Genomic DNA, 22024 nt, shown 5'->3' with positions numbered 1-22024 from the left:
TTTGCTTTGGTGATTAACTATCTTCAAATACCATGCTCGCACGCCATCTTTAATTTTAAAGTTTTAGGAACATTGTCTTGTTCTGCTGATTCAGGTCTAATCATTGTTACATAAGCTGTTTTTCGTTTGATTTACCTAATTTTGAAATTAGGTGAATTATTTGAAACATCTTTTATTTAATTTGATGATTTTGTTTGTTCGTTTTGTTTAAACATTGCTCAGTTTGTTTTAAACACGATTAGTCTTTCCTAACCTTACTAGCACAGCTTCCTGGCTAGCTCTTGAAAAGTTTTTAGTTCAACTTAAATACTTAAGTACAATGTGTCTTCAACACCATGGACATTGAAAAGAAATAAAACCATAAATGTAACATAACCTGTTATAAACAAAGCAATCCCAATAAAATGTAAAAACAATTTCAGAGCTCAGCACACTATGTATGTTATAGCCTCTAAAAACTCAGTTTATCTACTCTTCAGGTTATACATATTTTCTTCGTAGAGGTTATTTGTGAAACCACTCCACTTAGACTGATAAGACAATTTGTCTGGAAGAAGTCAGCTAAGGATTATTCTCTGTATTTTTCCACGATACAAATTTCAGAACACAATCTTTAAAAATGACAAAAGCAGAAATGCTGATACTTATTACTGACCTATGCTAACACATCAAAGAAGATCTTAAAAGCAATCTGAATTATGCAACGAGAATTTCAGCTTGCATTTCATACTGCCTTATGTCAAATATTAATCTCTGCAGCCGCAACACTAAATCTCGACAGGTGTGCCCTGCTGCAATTTCAAGTACATCTAAAATCCCAGGAGCTGCCAAGGTCAAAACACAAAGTCCCCTTATGTTCGGCTGCAAAATACTTCACAGTTTAACTACCAAGACATTTATTCACTCATCTTGTGCTAGCCTGTATTCTGCCTACCATCACATTGAGCAGCATTTGATTTTTCCATCATTATGCCTACAGTAATTACTGCTGTACAGAACTGCACTCTACAGGAGACCCTCCAGAGACGGACTCATTTTTCTGTACTTTAAAGCCACAGCAGATCCCCAGGGCAGCATGTCTTAGGTGCACACCATATATATTAAAACAAAAACCACAGCACTCAACCATAAAGCCCTAATGGAAGGCTAACTGTATCTGTGAGAAAAAAAAGGAGCCATGTTCAGTGTTTCTTTGGTGAGAGTGCATAAAAGATAAATAAAAGGGAACTTGCTATGAAAGCAAAGTGAACAAGAGCAACACAAGGGAAATCAGAATTCTCTCAGTGCCCGGCAATGAAAATCCTGAGAAACCCTGTGCAGCTCTGAGGTAATCAGATGGTAACAAGTAGGGTGCAAATGAAGTGTGAGAAATGGAAGAGCCAGCCTCCCAGAGCTTGTAGAGGCTCTGTCTGACAACAGCTGAGAACAAAGGAAGAAGATACAGAGTGGGGAACGGAGATCACTGCTGTCGCCTTTCGACGTTCAGTAAGGCATTAGAGTGAATCAACAGCTTATTTTTCGAGAACTTGACCTCCACTGTCATATTTATCTTCTGTGTAAAACTCACTGTGACCCATAAACAAAAGCTTCACACAGTTTCTGTTTTCTTATATTTGTAAAAGTTAATAAAAACATATTAAAAATCATTACAATACTGAGAAAAGACTACAAAATCCCTAATACAGCTTTTCTGGTATAAGCACATTTTTCAGCATTAACAATGCGTACATTAAAAATGTATAAATATAAAACAATTTAAAAGGCCTTCTGAAAAGGTAAAAGACAGCTCCATTTCCTTGGAAATTCCAAAAAGACAAAAATGATCTCTATAATGTTTTAACAGAATATTTGAAACATGACATTACATGACACAGTTCTGCTTTTATTCTGCTCATGAGCACCTGAAATACAGTGATATTTGTCATGACAATTTATATATTTTATTTTGTGAATTAGGGATACTAACAGTAGCTATGGTATTTTAAAAGCTGAACTGCTCACATATATTAATCAACCTTTTAATGTTTTTAAGCCAGGTATTTATGCATTTCAGTGACACTATAAGCTAACATGCTGCCACTGTCTTTAAATGACTGTATACAGTCATGATATCACAAAAAAGCTAAGTAAGTTCTTACCAATTAAAACCAATTATTTTCAGTAGATAGGAACAGGTTTAATTACTACTGTTCCATCCTCATTAGTGTGATGTCTTTTTATTAACTAAATTTCACCTGTCTTTCACTAAGGGCTGACTATATAATACATTAGCAAGATTTGCTTTATCAAATAAATTACAAACAAAGAAAATGGGATTGGCACAATGGTTTGTAATGCTGCCTTGCAGCGCTGGGCTCAATACTAGACCTGGGGTGAGATCTGCATGAACTTTGTATGTCCTCCTATAGTCCAAAGACATGGTAGTATGTTAATTGGCATCTGGGAAAAATAATAATAATAATTCCTTACACTTATATAACGTTTTCCCACTCCACTCTACATTTTACAGGTAATGGGGACTCCCCTCCACCACCACCAATGTGTAGTCCCACCTGGATGATGCAACGGCAGCCATAGTGAGCCAGTATGCTTACCACACATCCGCAATGAGTGGGGAGGAGAAAAGAGTTATGAAGCCAATTTATAGATGGAGATTATTAGGTGTCCATGATTGGTAAAGGACAATGGGACATTTAAGCCAAGATGCCAGTGTAACACTCTAATCTTTTCGAGAAAAGCCCTGGGATTTTTAATGACCACAGAGTGTCAGGACCTAAGCTTCACATCTCATCTGAAAGATGGTGCCTTTTTACAGTATATTGTCCCCGTCACTATACTGGGGCATGAGGACCCTTACAGACTGCAGGAGGAGCATCCCTGCTGGGCACTCCAGCAACCTTCCAGCAGCAACCTTAGTTTTTCCAAGGAGGTCTCCCATCCAGGTAATGGCCAGTCTCACACCTGCTGAGCTTCAGTGGGTTGCCACTCGTGAGCTGCAGCACGATATGGCTGCTGGCAATAATATTGGCCCTGGTGTGAGTGTGTGCGTGTCTGTGTTTCTCTGTGCCCTGGTGTCTCATCCAGGGTGTATCCCACCTTGCACCCACTGCTTGCTTGGATAAGATGCGGTACACCTGTATCCCTGTACTGGATATAGTGATTAGAAATGGAAGAATGCATGTATGAAGAAAATGGGTCTTAAGAACAAATTCAAAAATCAAAATAAGTATATGTTACAGGCATCATAGGGTCTACTACTTAAGCTAATTAAGACTTAAATATATATTTTAAAAACCAAAAATACATTCTCTTCCCTTGAGTCCTAATTTACTTCTTTTAGATTCAGGATGACTCTCTGTATACATGTAGCATCGGAACGTTGCTCATTTTGAGAGGTCAGTGGATTTTCTATTTTAAAACAGTTCACGATGCTAAAATATTGGCATAAGTATCCTTTTTGGCAACATTGACCCCCAGTTATTTTCAGTACAGGGTTAGAGGGTAATACTTCTGAAATATTAAAACCATATGGGACTTTGTAACATGAAATTATCATTTCAAAGATGAATGTCGACTTGATAAGTGAACAACCTTCAGTCATTAGATCAATGTAAGTTTCCTTTTCAAATATTAAACATATGAGTGATTTTTTTAAAAAGGACCTGATTTCTGTATTTCACAGTAATGTATGAAATATGGTTATTTTAGCATGAATTGCTGTATATCCTAATATATGAAAGTACATTTTCATACTCAATAAGAAACATCAAATGTGGGGTCTACCATTTATTTCTCTGCTTTATAACCTAGAAACAATTTTTTAGTTGTGGCTCCCAGATCATTTGACTGCTTCATTTAATAATATAATAAGTAACCAAATAATCAGGAAGGGCTGAGTGGCTGCCTCTTAATTATCTCTTGAGTTTTTACAAAACAAAAAATGGTTCCTCTATTCCACAGCAAGCACAGCAGTGCTGTTAAAATCAAAATAAGAGTTTAAACTAGAAATAAAAAAATAAACTTTTTTTTCTTCTCCAGGCTCTCATGAGAGAGGACGAAGAGGAGGATGACATCCCTTGCCTTTAAATAAGGGACAGGCATGTTTTCATTACCCTGGACAGGAACGGCTGACTTTTGATTGGAGAAGGCAAATTATACATTATAGTCCACCTTGATAGACAAGTTTAAGTATACCAATTACAGTAATAAGGCAGTAAAATTTTACAATAAAGTTATATAGCAATATACTTACTGTATAGTATTATGGTACCACAACAGGAGAACAGCAGAAATATTTTGTTATTTAAAACACACAATAAGCAACAACAGAAGCTTGAAAGCATTTAATGAAAACATTCTGTGCTATATCAAATGTCTGGATCAAAACATTAAATAATTCAAATTGCTTTAATGTAAGAAACATAGTTCCCTATTAACAAAATCAAATTCCAATAGCAGCAAGTTTGCCCAATTATGTAACCCTTAAAAAGGGAGCATGGACAATAAGAAAACTAAGGTAATTTGCAATGTAAACTTCCTATTTCAGCAAACAGTCTTGTTGGAAAACTCAAGGCAAAATATTAAGATACAAACTCTACCATATGAAACAAAAACGAAAAAAATAGTGTGTCATGTTATTCTTTTTTTCCCCAAAAAAGAATAGTCATTTTATGTGCTTTGAGTGCATCCTTGCTTTGTATTTGGGTTACTTCTGTTCTGCATACTATTGCATTCAACCTGTCCTCAATACATATGAATAAGGATACAAACCTCACAAAGAAAGCTTTGGCATACTTGCATCAAAAGTTGTTAATAAGACACTTTACCTGCAAGGCTTCCTGTGAATGATTGCAGTAGCAGCAGTTTCCATAGCAACATCATTTTTGGTTTCTGGGGTCAAAATAGGCTCACATCCAATCACAAGTGCATGGAATCCTTTTTCGTACCTTTTTCGGCCTTTAATCTGTAGAAAAAGAGATATGGAGGAGAGGGAAAGAGAAAAATGACTGGTAAGACAAAATACCTGTAAGTACAGTAGTACAGAGAATTTCAGAACCTAAAAACATCTCCAGGTACCTAGTAAGTAAAACTACTGTAAGTTTCTACTAGGTGAGTAGGTGAACATATTCAGTTCCCTTACATAAATGAAATTTCCATGAGGTTTGTCACTATAGAAAATCGGTGCCAGGACAAAGACAAAGTCATGTTTTTCTATCTTGACAAATCTTCCTACTGTCCAAAACTCTGTTCCATATTCACATTTTGGTACATTATACAGTGCCACTACAGTAGATACTGTATACTTTGAGTGAGGAAGACAATGCACATGGATCACACAAGAGATGGCCTTGCTCAGATGGCCAAAGTCCACACTATCCCATGTTGAGGAAAAAGGCCAGGCAGAGGGCTGACTCATATAATCACTGATAAGCATGCAAACGCAGAGACACTCAATCATCAGCCATCAACCTGAGTCACAGCTGTACAGTATGTAAACCCATAGCTTCTTGCCTGCCCAGCCTCAGTGACCCAGTATTAATATGAGATATATTTGAATGATGGTATGAGCATGAACATTTTGTATTGAAATATCCAAGACAGATATAAAACTTCAATTACAGAATTCATTGTTTTTTCCAGTTATTCAGTTTTAGAACAGGACCAAGTTATAAGTCATTTTGTTTTTGTTAAAACATATAATGGAAAGAATGATCAGTACTTTCTTAAAACTTCCTTAATATGTTTTACCATGTCTTAAAAAACAAAGTGTTTTAGTCCAAAGGTCACATGTTTTTTGTTCATTTTTAAGTATTAAGAATATTTTCATTAAAATATGAAATATGAGCACAAACATAAAAGACTACAGTGTGCTTATACAGTACTTATTGTAGCCTCAGGACACAGAAAAAAAATCAATTTAATCTTTACATTTTGAGTCCCAAGGCTATGTATGTATTTAAGCCACTAGCTTAATATCTTCCCTTATAGGAAATGCTTATTAATATCAATAAACTGAATCTTTGAGTTCTTTGAAAAAAATGAATGGCAAAGCTGTTTCTTAGTTTCTAGAGTCAGAACTTTGAAACAATTGACTGTTTAGTTTAAGCCTTCCAGCAAAAAAAAAGGTGTCACCCTTTAAACATGCAATCTATATTTGTGGAGTTATTGCTATTATTGCACTGGTTTTCATTTTGGCTCAATACCCTTCAATTTTAGTACCAATCCAGAAAATAATGGTGAGTTATTTGGTAAATTCTGTGTGAATGGTTTCATGTACAATACATCACTCTGCGGAATGTGTTTAGACTTAGCCTGGCATTTGCACTGGGACATTTAAAACACATGGTTAAGAGGTAAGCTTATGAAGTAATTTGATGAAGTGAAGCATGGTCAATCCAAAAGACTGCAACTAATCTCAGAAAAACTCTCCACACTCCATGATCAAAGGTAAAGATTTAGGACACACAGTGTATTGTAGAGGCAATGCTTGTTAATAAGACAGAATTAAGCATTGCTGTGCTTTCCTAAATGAGGCTCCATCTCACTCTTCATCTCTGTGGTGCAGACACAGAGAAGGTATTCATGCAGGCTGATTTAAGATGTTTTCTTTTGATAAGGGACAGCTCCCAAACGGGGATGCACTTAGCTAAGCCTGGCTATCATGATCAATGGACAGATGGTGCCAATCTGTCTAGGGAGTGCCAAATGGACATCTGGACTGCATTCCTAAGTGTCAGGAGTAGGTGACTCATATCTCACCTTGATCAACCAATTAGGGACTGGCAGGGCGTGGTAACACCACGTGGGTCTCCAATGCCCGCCAAACTCTCAACCAATCAGCACACATCTGTGTCTTGCTCAAAAAGGGAGCGCCAGCTCCGGTCGGGGCTCTCCTTGGCCATTTTCGCGCATCCTCAGAGACAATCACGTGACAACTGCTGTTGTCTGCACTGGGACTTGGACATTGTTCTAAGCGCGAGGCCGAGGATCCCGTACGTACTCAGAATTTTACCAACGTGAATGCTCCGCTTGATCAACGGCAGCCTACAGTTGGACCCTTGTCGACAACCTGAATAGCTTATTCAGAAGCATCGCTGGACCGGGAACGAACCTGCTTCTTCCCGGGCAAAAGAGTGACTTGTGAGGACTTGCGGTCACACTCTGTGCATAGAGACTTTCTACTAGCCAGCCGAACTGCTGGTAGATCCCCTCAGAGCAACGACTGCCCCGCACGCCGCAGTTAGATTCCTCCGCCCGTCCTACTCCGAGCTGCACCTCGACTAGTTGGCTGGTAGCCAGAGGACGCCGGGACAATGCCCATTGGACAACCGCTGGAACAGAGGCTGCAACAGAGCCTGTCAGCTGGTTTGGTTTTCATGCCGGGAAATTCCAAATCTATACACAGTGGATAAGTAAACCCCATGTTCTACATTGCGTCTCCAGAATTCAATTGTACCTCAACACAAGTTGTTATCAATTTAATTCATGAGTAATGTATTTACTTCCGAGTTTAGAGTAAAAGTGGGTAATAACACTGATTAGCGATTTGGTGTAACCGAACGATATATATTGACATATATTCTCTGTTGTGTATCTCTTTGTGTTTGCATCTCTTCGAGATTATATACTTGTATATTGATAACCCTCACAGTAAGGTCTGCCGCTTGTATCCAGGCAGACTAGTATATGTTTGGTGCACAATTTATGTTTATAAATGTATCTCGTGTATTGAACCCGTGTGTTTGCATTGTTAATTGTTCTGACGATTGATTTTCTAAAAGCCACAACGAATCAACTCATGATTACTGCTACAATTAATAATTGTCTCAGTAAAACCATCAAACCACTACAGTATATTGGCTTTTATAAAAGCAAGGACAAGTATATGTACTGTATAAGCACTTAGACACTTATAGCTACCTAGGCAATTGTGCATGTCTGAAAGTGCAGATAAAGCCCATAATGCTATCTCACAAAGTTCTGAATTATGTAAGACCATGCATCAAAATGGACTGTATTTACTGTTTATATTTCAAATGCTGAATTTAACTGTTATTGTTTGAGATTAGAATGACTCAAGCATAAATTTAACATAGTCTACAACACAACACTTTGCTCTACAACACTACAGTATGTAGTACCCTCAACAGTGTTATTAAATATTTGTTGAATCCTTGCAAAGTGTTAAATTGATGATACTAGGTTATTTACTTAACTGTGTCACTAGGGTATATACTGTTAATCCTGCAGTTATACACACTTTGCACATTTGTTGGGCTTGACCAGCACATAGAAATAAAAAACCGAACTGTATGTAGAGAAAGTACTTAACTTTACATCAATACTTTACATAAGAGAACATCTCGGAGATGTGCTTAGAATGCTGCAAGGCAATTTTCCATGTATGTATTAAAACACAATAATAAGGTATTTACTCTCCTTGAAAAAGTGAATAGACAAATTATTTCAAAGTTACCTAACACACAGTACTTAACAGAAAACTGCAAATAGTGTACCTGTGGCTTTGAAGAAAATTACAGTCATCATGTCTGCTTGTAATTTGGAAACTTTTCAGACACTACAGACTACAAACCTCCCAAGTCATGACCTCTTTTTTATTCAGTGAAGATTCTTTTATTTTAAAAATAAATCTGTTCATCTATATAGTCTAGACAAATTCACTCCCAAATATATTAGGCCCTGTAACTTTGAAAGTGTCTTGTAACTGTTATGATAGTAAATGGTTTCAGCAGTCTTGTTTTGATAAAGAAAATGTTTAGATTCTGAGATTTCAAATCAACAAGCATCAATAATTAAATAATCCTAAAATGCTGATTAAACAATAGGGAGTAAAATAAACCATCTAAGAGAGGAACAACATACAATGTGGATTTCAGTACATTATTTGTAAAAAGTACAGTATACAGTATATTGTTTGGATTTTTATCCTTTATGCATCTATATACAGGTAACATCACATACATAATACATAATGTAATACTGAAATGCTCATGCTTTGGATGCTATTGAACTGTCAAGATAAAAAGCAAATCAATGGAGAAGAGATGGAAAAAAGAGTCTGAGATGAAGAACAGATAGGTTCTTAGAAAATTAATTGTCAGTGAACAAGCGAACGTTACTCCTTAAGGCCCAACAGGGGCAACTGTTGTCATTCAGAGAGGAACTAAGACCCAGAAAACAAATTATGGTTGCCTGGTTAGCGTCAGTAGTGTAGACTATAGGGAATTCAAATATTCTGTCATGACTCAGAGCCTCCTAATTACAAGGCCTTTGTATTTTATTTAATAAAATACCCCTGCCTTCTCTACCACGCCTTTTTTTTTCGAGGCCAAGTAAATTAACACAGAATGCATTCCAGTCATCTACACGACAGAGAAGCAAATGGGTGTATGACTGAAGGAGAATTCTGCCACTGAAACCCTGTTAAAAGACACTGCAAGAACTGATCACAGCCTTTGTCTGGGTGTGATAACTATTACAAACAATGGGATAATTTTGGTGATACAGTATGTGGAGTGCCAACGGCAATTAATAATAAGATGTTAAAATACAGTGGCTTGCAAAACTATACAGATCATTCCTATTTTGTGAAATTACAAAATGGTGCATTTGGTTGAATGCATCCAAACATATGAATCTTGCATATGTTTTCACATATTTCTTCAGATTCACAATAAGATTCAGGTCAGGACTTTAACTGGGCTATCCAAGGACACCCTTTCTAATTCTTAAGCTACAGTAATTTGACCTTGTGCTTTGGATCACTGTACTGTTGTAAGATTATTTTTTCCCCAGTTTTAAGTCTGTAGCAGGTTTTCCTCTATGGATATGTTCTTCCATTTCAGCCACCTAAACGTGGTCTACTTAACAAATTCCCTCCTTGCATGGCTGCTTAGTTTGGAGTGACAGCCTGATGTAAGCAGTGTGTACAATAGGTGGCTTCCACTTCTTAATGATTGACTTCATCATGATCCAAGAGATACAGTACTACAGTAGATGTCTTTGAAATGTTTTTATACCTTTTCATTGATTTGTACCTTTATACAACTTTATCTGTGAGTCCTTGGACTTCATGGGTGTTTTTCTTTCCTTGAAATTCACTATATATTAATTTATTCTGAAATCATGTGAACTATAACTGCATATGGACAGAAGTCACTCAGTCTCTCAACTGACTGTGTTGGCTTGTTATTGTTATTTTTGCACATCTAAATTAGGCTTTGCCACAGCAAAGAGCCCGAATATTTCTTCAGTAGAGTTCAGTCCATTTTAATTATTTATTTCTGTTTTTTGATTGAATGTACTGAATTAACTGTGAATATAACAAATAATAAAGCCTGCTTTGAAGAATGACTGCAAGCTTTACAAGTAAAAAAAGTCAAATCTGTGCAAGGCTCTGAATAATTTAGAACAACACTGTACAAACATGCCTGCACCCCCATGCTAACAGTTTCAATATAATACAACGGTGGCTGCATTTTCGGTTGGTGCATCAATATAAGTAATCTACAAGCATCACAGACCAAAAGGAATCACAAAATAAACTCTGGACCACATGCAAGCATATAACCCCATCGCAAAAAATCTCAGATCTAATTACAGAGAGGGTATTCATGGTTTTCATCCTATTCTATTACCAACATGTACCTCACCTCACCTGTTGGCACTGCATACTGTACCACTGGGAAATACAGGGCTGCCACACCCCCAAGATTCTCCTCTCTATTCAATATCTCCATTCTACTACAGTGATTCCCAGGGATCTTAGAATCCCCTGCATCAGAGTGACACTGATAAGAGAGCATGTTACCAATATACAGAAAGGTCAGACCCACTTGAAACGCAAGTATTCAAGCTACTTTTCAGACCATCCCTCCTCCCTTTGTCCCATCAGAAAGTACTAAGACCACACTGTCTCTTTACCATATTTATCATGCACTGATTATATTGCATGTTATTATATTTATTTTATATCATATATATTATGTATTATATTTATTGAAAAGTGCAAGAAACTTGTTTCATGTTGAAACACCTTAATTTGTTATATCAAAGATATCTCTTGTAAAAAAACAGACAGACTATTATTCAAACTCTTGGGGTGTCTAAAAACTTGTTACCACTGACATTCTGGATGACATTGCTCACTAAGACTCATTTGCTATAGGTTTTTGGTCAATTAAATGCATTTTTTCCAAGCACAAGATATGTGGGCTGTAAAGGCCATTTTTATCCACTATAATTTGATGCATCTTAAAGCATAAGATGAATATTGACATGTACCTTAAAAATACTATCATTATTATCACCTGCTGATTATATTATTAAAATATATACTGTAGTGAGCAAATGATTTGGAAAGATAGCACTAAGGAGTCTAATGGTATACACAACAGTCTTTACTAAATAATAAGTAATAGGTTTATTCCATGCTGCAAAGAGAAGAAAGAAAATACAACGTTTAGGCAGTGGAGCCTTCTTCTTACTTGCTAATAGTGAAAGGCGGGAGAAGGCTTCAGATCATGAAGGACAGTAATATCCAGAAATTTCAGGAAAAAGCAAATGTAACTAGATTTGTCAGAAGAAATTCTCACTTGATACAGAACGAGCATGAATTAAATACTGGCTCTGCAGTCTGCAACTTTAATTTTTCAGACCTCCCTGCCTTGTAAAGCTTGTAAAGACTCACAACACTCTGACATGAGAGCAGTATAAAACATGACTTTACATAGAGCAAAGCACTTTAAGATTGTTTGAGATGAAGGAGGACTAAATGAAACTGGCCAGAAAGCATTATGATTATCGATACTCTGTTTAGGCACAAAAAGAAATAAGGAATGCGTGAGAACATGAAAAAGAACAAAACAGAGGCTCTATTTCAATGATCATTAGAAAAGAGGACAGGAGTACAGTGAGGCTACTTAGGAAATCAGATCGATTGAATCTGTCAAAGGAATTTCTGGTGTATTCTCTCATCAGTATAAACGTTATATTAAGATTTAAATATTTTATTTATTTCAGCTTCAGCAAACAGTAGATTATGATTGCCAACATTTGTCAATTGTACTCCAAGAAATCTGATTTTACTACGAGATGTACATAATGAGGGAACTTTACTGTAACTGGGTAAGAACATGTAAACACACAGATAGATGTCAGATAAGTGCACAATACTTTTTGTTCAATCTGACATCCTCATAAACCTCTCATCATTAACTGTTAAAAAGGCAATTTAATCGGCCACCTTTTTTTTCCAAGAAGCAATGCGAGAAAGCATCTAAAGGTCATCCAGTCTGTGCCAATCTGTGAAGTCAATAGGAATGATTGCATTCATTATTTTTCAAGTATGCAAATAAACCCTGTTGTTTGTGCTGCAAAATGCTCAAATATACTGTACATTGCAAAACACTACACTATAAGCTTATTTTTCATGATTCATTTTCATTTTCAAAATTCTTATGTTATTTCTATATTCACAAATAAAATACCATAAAATATAAGGATATCTATAAATAAGAATACTGCATTTACAAATAAGATGAGACCTTCAAGGCACTAATTTGGTTAAAGTAGTCAGTAGTAGTCATGTCCTTCTGTATAAGTATTATATACTTTATAAAAGGCTTTGATGTTGTTTTTTTTAATTTAATTCAAACCGTCCCATGATTGTTTTGTTCTCCTCTGCATTTATAGACGTCCAAAAATACAGGCCACCTTCTGCGCAGGTGTAGCTAACGTTTGTCATAGTTGTGTAGGCTATCCAAAACCAAAAATACTTGGAACTTTGCCATCCCTCACTTCACGTCCTTTGGGGATATAGAACTTTAACAAATTATTTAAATGCCCATTAGGTGAAGCCCTATAATGAAATTAATAAAAACAAAGCATATACAAATGAATTTACTCCAGCCTTAAAATAGTTATACTGAAGCTGAAATGTTCAATTTCCTACAAGGGTCACTAGCATCTACAGTCAGATTGGAAAGATAGTTGCACAGTTTATTTCATTGCCACTAGGCAGCTTCATCAAAAACATTTGGCAAAGATTTCCGTTTTGTATCAGAACTTGTTATAAGAGAAGAATGAAAATAATGTAGCATAAAATTATAACAATCAACTATCATCAATGATTAACTTTGAGATAAGCTGGCTCCTATGTGCTGAATGCCTTATTTCTGAACTAACCTTTGCTCTAGATAACCTAGTGAACAGTAAGATGCTATAACTCATACAATTTTCTCAGTGTCTAAAGTTAATAACGTAATTGGCCATAAATGCAAATTCCAATCTGGTACTTCATCACTTAGTGCAGGTTATTTTGCAGCTTGACTGAGTCTATTTATGTTAATAAGACTGTGCTTGTAACTAATAGAAAATTCGACCTTTCAAATATAGGACAAAACACCCAATCGTATTGCTCCACATGCATACACATAATACTATCTTCAAGAATTAAATACCTTAAGCAACTAAGGTATTGGAAACATTCTGAAGACAATTTTAATTATTGATGTACCAAATTGAGTTGTAACAGTCCAATTACCAACATAAATCCTAGAAAATACATAATTCTATAGATATAATTTCATGAAACAGTGTGGAAATTGTTTTCTTTTTAAAAGATGCACTAACAATTACCTTTAATTGTATACATTAATTCTAGATTGTAGATTGTTATCTGTTGAGTGTTGTTTTTCATCTTGCCACTGTGATTCACACTGTTGCAGTGTCAGCTTACTCCTTTGTCTGCACTGCTCTTCGGTCTCCTACAGTTACACCTATTATCACAATACAAAGTTGACTAATAATACATTATTTTTAAAGTGCGCAACATGTAGTGCCAAAGGGGCACAGAGCGAATTTCCAGGTCCACTATTTCTATCAGTTTTCAACATGATCTTAAGGCCTCTGCAGACCACACCACAAAGAAGTGACAGGACTGAGGACTCAGAACTGCTCAAAGCTCAGATTAGTAGACAGCAAAACATGAGCAAGGAAGCTGCTCAAGAGTGTCACAAAAGAATTCACAGTCACACAGAACTTCTGAAAACATGAGAAGTAAAAAGCACACACAAAACAAAAATATGTATTTTTTGTTGCTATTCCTTCACAAGACAATAAACTTAAAAAGTAACCTTTTTGTCAACTTTTCTTTTTAGAACATTTCCCCCATGAACCATGTGTTTTACATTTACTGAATAGTATATGAATTGCATTTCAACGGCTTGGCAGGACGTTGTCTTAACTTGTGTTTTCTGTCACTACTGCATAATACATGTATAATGCCAAAGTTGTTTTAGAGCCAGTTCAGAGATTTAAAAATGAAACAAATACATTTCTCCACCTATGTAATAAGGTGGTATTTATGCCTAATGCATGAAGAAAAATCACGATGCCTGCACCATATCAATTAAAAAGAACAATATTCATGACATTTCCAAGAAAGCCCTAGAGATCAGCTCTAAAAAAGCTCTTTTGCTTTCTGTCCTCATGGTAAAGGTTATAAGGCAATAAAAAATGAAATGGAGGAAAGTATGAGAGAACTGTGCATTCTGACAACAAGAGTACACATTACAATGTAATGTAATGTAATTATTAATGTAATGTAAAAAAGTATTATTATTTTACAGTTGCATATATGCATTATAAACTGATTCTTAGAATTTACTTGAATGTATGATTACTGTACACAGCACAATTTTTATTTTCTTACTAAATTCACATTCGTTTGTACAAAAAGGTGGAATGAGAAGTCATAAGACATTTCCATCCCCCAGTGCTGTGACTGGGCAGTTTAATTAACATTCGTACACACAAACTTTCCTTATATAATAAGGGTATATTTACAGTATGATCAATTTACTTACTGTACAAGGTGGGTGTCTAATAAGTATCAAAGGCACCAGAACACAATGCTTGTTAAACATGACAGATGGAGGATAAAACAAGCGTACATATCGCTACACTTTTCAGCACAGTGCCTGTGACCTGCAATATTTTTTCCTTTATTGCAAAGTAACCACCTAATACAGTACCATAGCCTTTTGTATTTATTTAGAAGGGTTCCTTTTTTATAATTTACAGATTCTGACCATTAATATTATCTGCTTGTCCAATACTTACGCACTATAAGTGAATAGGGAAAACATCATAAATAAAATCAACGCCAATTGTCCACAATCTTTTCATTAGAATATAAAAAAAAACTTATGTACGAAAAACACTTGCCAGAATAAGACAGCACCAGTTGAATTTCAATACAAATTAATTATTTAAACAATGGAGACCATTACTTTGCAAATTATCCCTGCCAATATACTTTATTCATATATACTGTACAGTGACAGTGAGCTATTGGAAGCCCCAGCCTACGAGTGGATTTCCTGAATGCAACTATTCAATTAATCTTTTTCTTTTAAATAAGATTTTATTATATTTACCTACAATACATAATGGTGCCACACCAACTGTGTGAAAGGATTTAATACCTCATAATGTGTTAGCAGCATTTACTCAAATACCAAATTACCCTTTCAATAAGGTCATATTACAGCATCAACATCAATATAAGGTTAAAAGAGGTTTTGAATCAATTGATATTTAAAACTAGATCATTTGTTAACGTCTCTGTGGAAATGCCAAAAGCCTTGTTAACAGTTTTGAAAGGATATTTAGTCTGTAATAGTTTAATCTAACCTAATACACTTCAACTTTGCCTTACAGTGTTTGCAGTCCCATCAGAATAAGAGAGATGCAATTAATATCTATACCACTTCTCTCAGTGGACAAGTGTGTGCAATGAAAAGCATCAGTGGAGTGTCTTTTTGAGACAAAATCATCAGACAGGCAGAGAGAAGAACCGGAATGTATGATTACATACAGTAGCACAATTTTAATTTTCTTACTAAATTCACATTCTTTTGATGTCTTGAATAAAGAGTTCAGAAATTTGGGTTAACATTACTGCTGACAGCACTGCAATCAGTTTCAATTTTTTCTCCTTAGTCTGTGTCAGATTTTACAATGCTATGCACACTGCCACTGACTGGCACACTGCTTGTGATGTACTGTAATCCATTTCTGAAAAGAGGAAAATTAATTATTGGCACTAATGTTTGCAAAGTTAATCAGAGCTTAACGCCATTAAGAATAACTTGGAATCAACTTTTTGTACACTTCTCATGTTCAGTTTGGACTCACATATTGACATTCAAGTCAACTTACTACTGAACACTGTACACATGGAAGACATGGTGACATGCATAGCCTCCACTACTCTAAAGAAGGTTTTCGAGCAGACTGTCTTATTTATTATCTCACTGTTTTATAATTGCAAAAAACACAACAATGAAACATTCTTGTTAGCCAGAAAACGTGCCCTGCACCAGTCCTACTGTATGTACACATGTTCAGCCTCCACTGCTGGACAGAGAACACTAATTCTCTAAAGTAGTCCTACTACATCGAGTCCTGGCATTGTCTGGGCATTTCAGGGTGAACATGAAATCTGACCATATCCTGATTTAAAACTCCTCAAGATAATTTTAAGAACCATGAGACCACTTTATCCATATGCTTTCCTCATATATAAACATTCTTCTGAGGATTTAAATAATTGTTTAAATATCTTTTGTTATCATGTAATTCCCTTTAAAAGTTTTCACATTCTTATAACATATATAACAATGACTTTGGAATGTCAACTAGTAACTAAAATATATACAGGGGACTGTTCCTAAAGATCAGATTTGGGAATTCGTATTTCCTAAAGATATGTTCTTTGATTTTTTTTCTTTGAAAGAAAATCATAAGCATTAGACCATAGAAAACAGAGGTGCTTAAGAGCAACTTGATGAAAGTATTTTTTGATATCATGTGAGATGGCATTCTCATCTGAATAATTGACATGACCTCGTTTCCAAATGCTGTCAATCATCTTGTCCATAAGACAGGTATTTAAAGCTCTTGATAGGAAGCCATCAATCTGTTGTTTTCACTAATGGTAAAACCATTAAGATATATCACGTCGGACTGCCCGACCCCATCAGAACAGTTAACAAATCCTATTCATCACTTGATTTTAATTATTTGTATCAGAATTAGCACAACCTGATTTTTTCCTTCTTTCGTGTACTGTCAAAATGTGTTACACTTTTTGTCAGCAAATTCATTTATCAAAGACACATTAAATTTCTTCCCAGATGTTATTATCCAGAAATGTCAAAAACTGTCCTTATTGTATGTCATGGTGACAATATTTTTAATAGCTTAAACACATCTTTCCTCTTACAGATTTCATCTTAAATGTGATACAGTTGTTACTGATGCAATACATCACTTCATACTGTAGATGCACATTATTATAGAGTAAACGCCTGTGCTCGAGTGACACCCCCCTACTTCCAATTATGAGCTGAAAGGTACTGTAAATTTTCAGTTTTCCCCACTTTTTAATAACATGCACAATACACTGCCTGAGGTAAAAAAAGACTGCAGAGGCAATAAATACTGTATAATTATTGTGTACAATGTCAGATTTCTGTCCCGTGTCTTTTTAAAGCATTATATACATTACCTGAACTAGGAATGCCCTAATTATCAGTGTTGATACAATGCCTAATTTAAGTATTAATGTATTATTTGGTATTATTTTGCCACTTCAGCTCTAACCTAAACAGATCAGCTTTTTTTTCTACATACTGTAGCACGTTTCCAAACATGGTCTCATGTTATCATTACAATATCCTAAGAGTAAACATGTGACATGTGCACATAGGTCAGACTTGTAAATGTAATTGATCTACTGTACCTATTGTAACTCAAGTGCAAATTGAATGTCAGTGCCCTATGCTTCTGTCTTGTAGCCAGCTAAAACATACAAAAATCAACTTCTAAACAAGAGGCTAATAAATTTGGTTACACAAAGTCTTAACTCACATTTAAGCATGACTACGATTCAGCTTTCCAGTTACCTGCTACTCATCAATCTCGCCATTTACAAAGGGTACTGCAAATTAATAAAACAAAATACAGATTGATCACTGGTGATGAATCTTTCAGTTTGTTGGGTGCATGTTTATGATATTTAGTGTCAGCTTTGCAGTGTACTAGATTTAAATTATAGCATTAAGACCATATTACAGAAAAATAAAGTCTCATGTCAGAGTGATTTCTAAAATAAGTGGCACTTGGAAACAAGAAGAATGCACCTGGATACCTGTAATGCACACATGATGTATGTTTACTATCTTGCTATATTGCAAATTAACATACTGTAATACCTAATAAAATGCACCCAACCACCAATGTTCCCTCTAAATTTTAATGGCCTATGGGCACAAAAATTTCAAGTTGTGCAATTTTTTCCCCATTGACAAAAACATGTGCGCACTAAATTGTAAACCTGAAATTATTTTATGTCAATATAGTCATTCTCATAGAAGCATAGAGATCCAAAAGACTGGGACAGTGATTCAACGAGCTCAGTCAAAGAGACTGAGTGTCGAGCAAGCATGAGCAGTAAAGTATGAGACAACGAGAGCAAAGATATCGATTGTCGAGTAGCAATAATAATGCACACAGCCAAGTTGGGCCTCTCGCAGTCAGTCTATTGTGGCATTTTTCAATTGATGACCATGTTTGTTTTATTATTGTCAGATTTCTTTGGAATTACATGTTTTTGTGTGCAGTTCAATTTCCTATGTGCGCTGATTTCATAACCTGTGTGCGCGTGCACGTGCATGGTTTAGAGGGAACACTGCCAACCACCCACCTGAGTTTAATGTAACTGGATGCAGATGACCACAAATGGTCACCTGGAGGAGCTGGCACAAATCAAATACTTACAGTAGGGGATCAAAGTCAAAGCAGATGAATGCTGCTAATACATCATATCAAATTTCTTATATACAGATCCAGTCAGAATTGTTACTTTTATGATAGTCAAGCAGATGGTTTTGGGATAAGATTTCACTATTAAGGTTAAAATTTTATACTCCAACCTCAAAAATCTTAAATCTTTTAGTTTCATGATAAAATTAACCTGAATCATCATGTTTTAGCTCTGCTTCTTCTTTCTCCTGTTTTAGGGGGATTGACATTGCATACTGCTTTTTTTTCTGTTATAGACTTCATACAAACATTTAACAGCTGTTCATATTTGAAATAATATGAAATCGGCCTGTTGAAATGTTATGGATGAAGAAAATTCCTGATACTATGTTAGGGATAATGTAAATTGGTCTTCCAAAATTCATAATAATTATAGACAATTTGAGTGAATCTGTCCTAGAAAATACCTGACTCCATGGAGACTTTACTAATTAAACTTGTTTTTAATGCCGGGTGTACAGTACATGTTTTAGGAGTGTTTCAAATGTTGTCAAGTTAAGAAAACACATTTCCTCTTTATGTCCACTATCCTACACAAGGATATTCCTTGCTCTCACCACCTCTCACTCTCTTCACTGCAATTAAGGGATGCAGAGGGACACGTGTTTCATCGAAGAGATGCAGGAGCATATGTTCTGACCCTGCCCCTTTACCAAAGTGGTGTTGGGGAGAATATACAACACCATGCAACTCCTGGGAGTAGGACTGGTGCTAAGCTACCCTACTGCAGGGGCTGGCACTGAGCAGAGTGGACAAAACAAAGCAAGGACTGTGAAACACAAGAAATACACTCATCCAGTACAACACATAGTGGACGGCGAGAGAGCTGGAGGAGAGGACACTTGCGAATCTCAGTGGAAGAATAAAGCGCTATGTAGCCAGGTGGGGCTTCTCCACAGCCATGGAGCACTGGAAAAGACTGTGGGCCCTGACCAGGGGCTGAAGACAAAAAAAAAACGTGCTCCTTTGTGCTCCTGTGAAGAGCTGAACAATTGCAGTGTCAGATCCAGGACAGGTTATAGTGACAGCAAGTGGTAACACCCGGGGAGTCTGGAGGGACTTTTGTTGTGCAAATCCAGCTTTAATGACCATTTGCTACATTGACTGGTTGATAATGGACAATCATCCCTTTGACACATTTTTTAATTTTTGAATTGTGATAATTGTATTACTTAAAATTGTACTGTTATAATTATTTGTATACATTGCTGTAATACAGTTTATTTTATTTAAAAATTCAGTATGTTTTTTTAGACTGCAAGAGGAAACTGGAGCACCTGGGAGAAATCCACTCAGACAAGGAAAAAACATACAAACTCTAGCTAGCTAAGCTAAGTCCAGAATTGAACCCAGGTCCCCAGCACTGTGAGACAGCAATGCTAACCAGTACATCACCATGCCACCCTGCTGGGGCACTTATCAAAAAGAAATTTTGTGTATGTCAAACACAGACCATGTACCAAATGCTATAAATAAACAACACTGCTCTATTTTAAGAATATGTATAGATGAATACATTTAGATGAAATATTTTGCTCATTGTACTGTATTTCTTATTCACACACTATACAATTTCTTCTTCTTCAGATTTGTAAAAGTATTTTGAAAAAAACAATAGTTTTTTTAACAAATTAAAACAGTGCATTTGCATCCCTAACATATCAAACAGCTCTTATTCTATTCTTCACACACATTTCAGTATATCTCCTGGGAGACACAACTAACTCTAATGCTCACCCTGAATATTCAGATTTTAATATCAACAGTCAAAATGAAGAACAAAAGCGTTCTTATCGGACAGAAAAAAGGCAAAGAAAGACACAACCATTTTTGTAAGCAAAGAAAAAACATAAATTGAGTCTGTCAGGCAAAGAAAATGGCATTTTCCTTATCATTATTTTTCTTATTATTATGACAAAACACAGTTATAAAATCCTAAGGCTGTGATTGGTAAATCATTTCTGAGTATCTTTTACATAGAAAATTGTCTTAGTCTCAGCCTGTTCCTTATGTCTTTGTCTTATAAATTGCAAGGGCAAGCTGATATAAATTGTTTTCTCTTGCAGGTACAGTACCAAACTACACTTTACTCCCCATTTTGACAAACAATACTAAAACCTGATCTACAGCTACAGTACATGGGAAAATAAATACATTCACATTTTGGTTAATTACAAGTTTAACTCAGTAGGTTAGCATAACCCTTTAAATTAAAAGGCCAGCATTTTACCAAGACATTTTTCAACTAAAACTTTAGTTTATTAGTTAATCTCTGTTAAAACATAAATACATTAGATTAATATAATATATACAGCAAAGTAGATAAATGGATTGAATAACTGTTAGGAACTTGGTTGTATGAGAAACCAGCAGTAATACTTTAAAGAAATGTTCTACAAGCAATTTTGTAGCACCAACATCTGCAGATTTTATTTCCCCATATGTAAAAACCCACCTAATGGCATTCCTCTTCTGAACGTGTCACAGCCATTCCTCTTGCTTTTCAAACCAGTTTGATCTCCTAAGCAGTTGTTTAAATTCATCCTCCTGTGCTTGCATTATTGACTGGTGTTCTCTGCTGATCTTCCTGCAGAAATCGAGTGAACAAAACAGTCCAGTTCACCGTTTTAAAGGCAATACTCCTTTTGAGGCAACTTAAGTAATCTCTTACTGTATGTTCCTTTATCTTTCAGCCATGTATACAACATAGATTCAACAATGTGCACCCTTTGAAACTGCTGCTCAACTCTCACTCACTATTTCTCTTTCCATGTTAACGTTTTTTTTCTGTCTGAGGCTCCATGCTGTATATATTGAACAATGCATTTTGAGGGAGATGGGAGCAACAATCTTAACACATTAGAACTTGATTCCACACTATAACGGGTCACTTCATAGTGAGGTAGCACTGTATTACTTGTGTACTAAAATGATAAATAATGGCTTTCAGAAATAAACAACATCTAAGAGGCCTATCACATTTCACCATCAAGAATTTATACTACACCATTCATCTTCTTTTAAAATAAACTCCTTAAAGCAAAGGTGTGCAAATGAAGAATTACTCGTAAAATCCACTGGCCCTTCATGACAACCTGCTTTCCCCATAATT

The 22024-nt window shown here is 35.7% G+C and overlaps 1 protein-coding gene across 3 annotated transcripts in view; it reads right to left on the bottom strand.

The window, feature by feature from the left end:
- Window positions 1–22024, bottom strand: part of cntn4 (contactin 4) — a 189838-nt gene that overhangs the window by 159334 nt on the left and 8480 nt on the right. For all 3 annotated transcript variants that reach the window (XM_015347297.2, XM_015347302.2, XM_015347301.2), the window contains exon 2: window positions 4827–4963. In XM_015347297.2, coding sequence (XP_015202783.2) covers window positions 4827–4881 — 55 coding nt within the window. In that variant the 5' untranslated portion in view covers window positions 4882–4963. The remainder of the gene's footprint in view (window positions 1–4826; window positions 4964–22024) is intronic.

The sequence above is a fragment of the Lepisosteus oculatus genome, chromosome 4 (genome assembly GCF_040954835.1).
Source record: "Lepisosteus oculatus isolate fLepOcu1 chromosome 4, fLepOcu1.hap2, whole genome shotgun sequence".
Taxonomy (NCBI): domain Eukaryota; kingdom Metazoa; phylum Chordata; class Actinopteri; order Semionotiformes; family Lepisosteidae; genus Lepisosteus; species Lepisosteus oculatus.
This window is presented reverse-complemented; position numbering and strand designations above follow the sequence as displayed.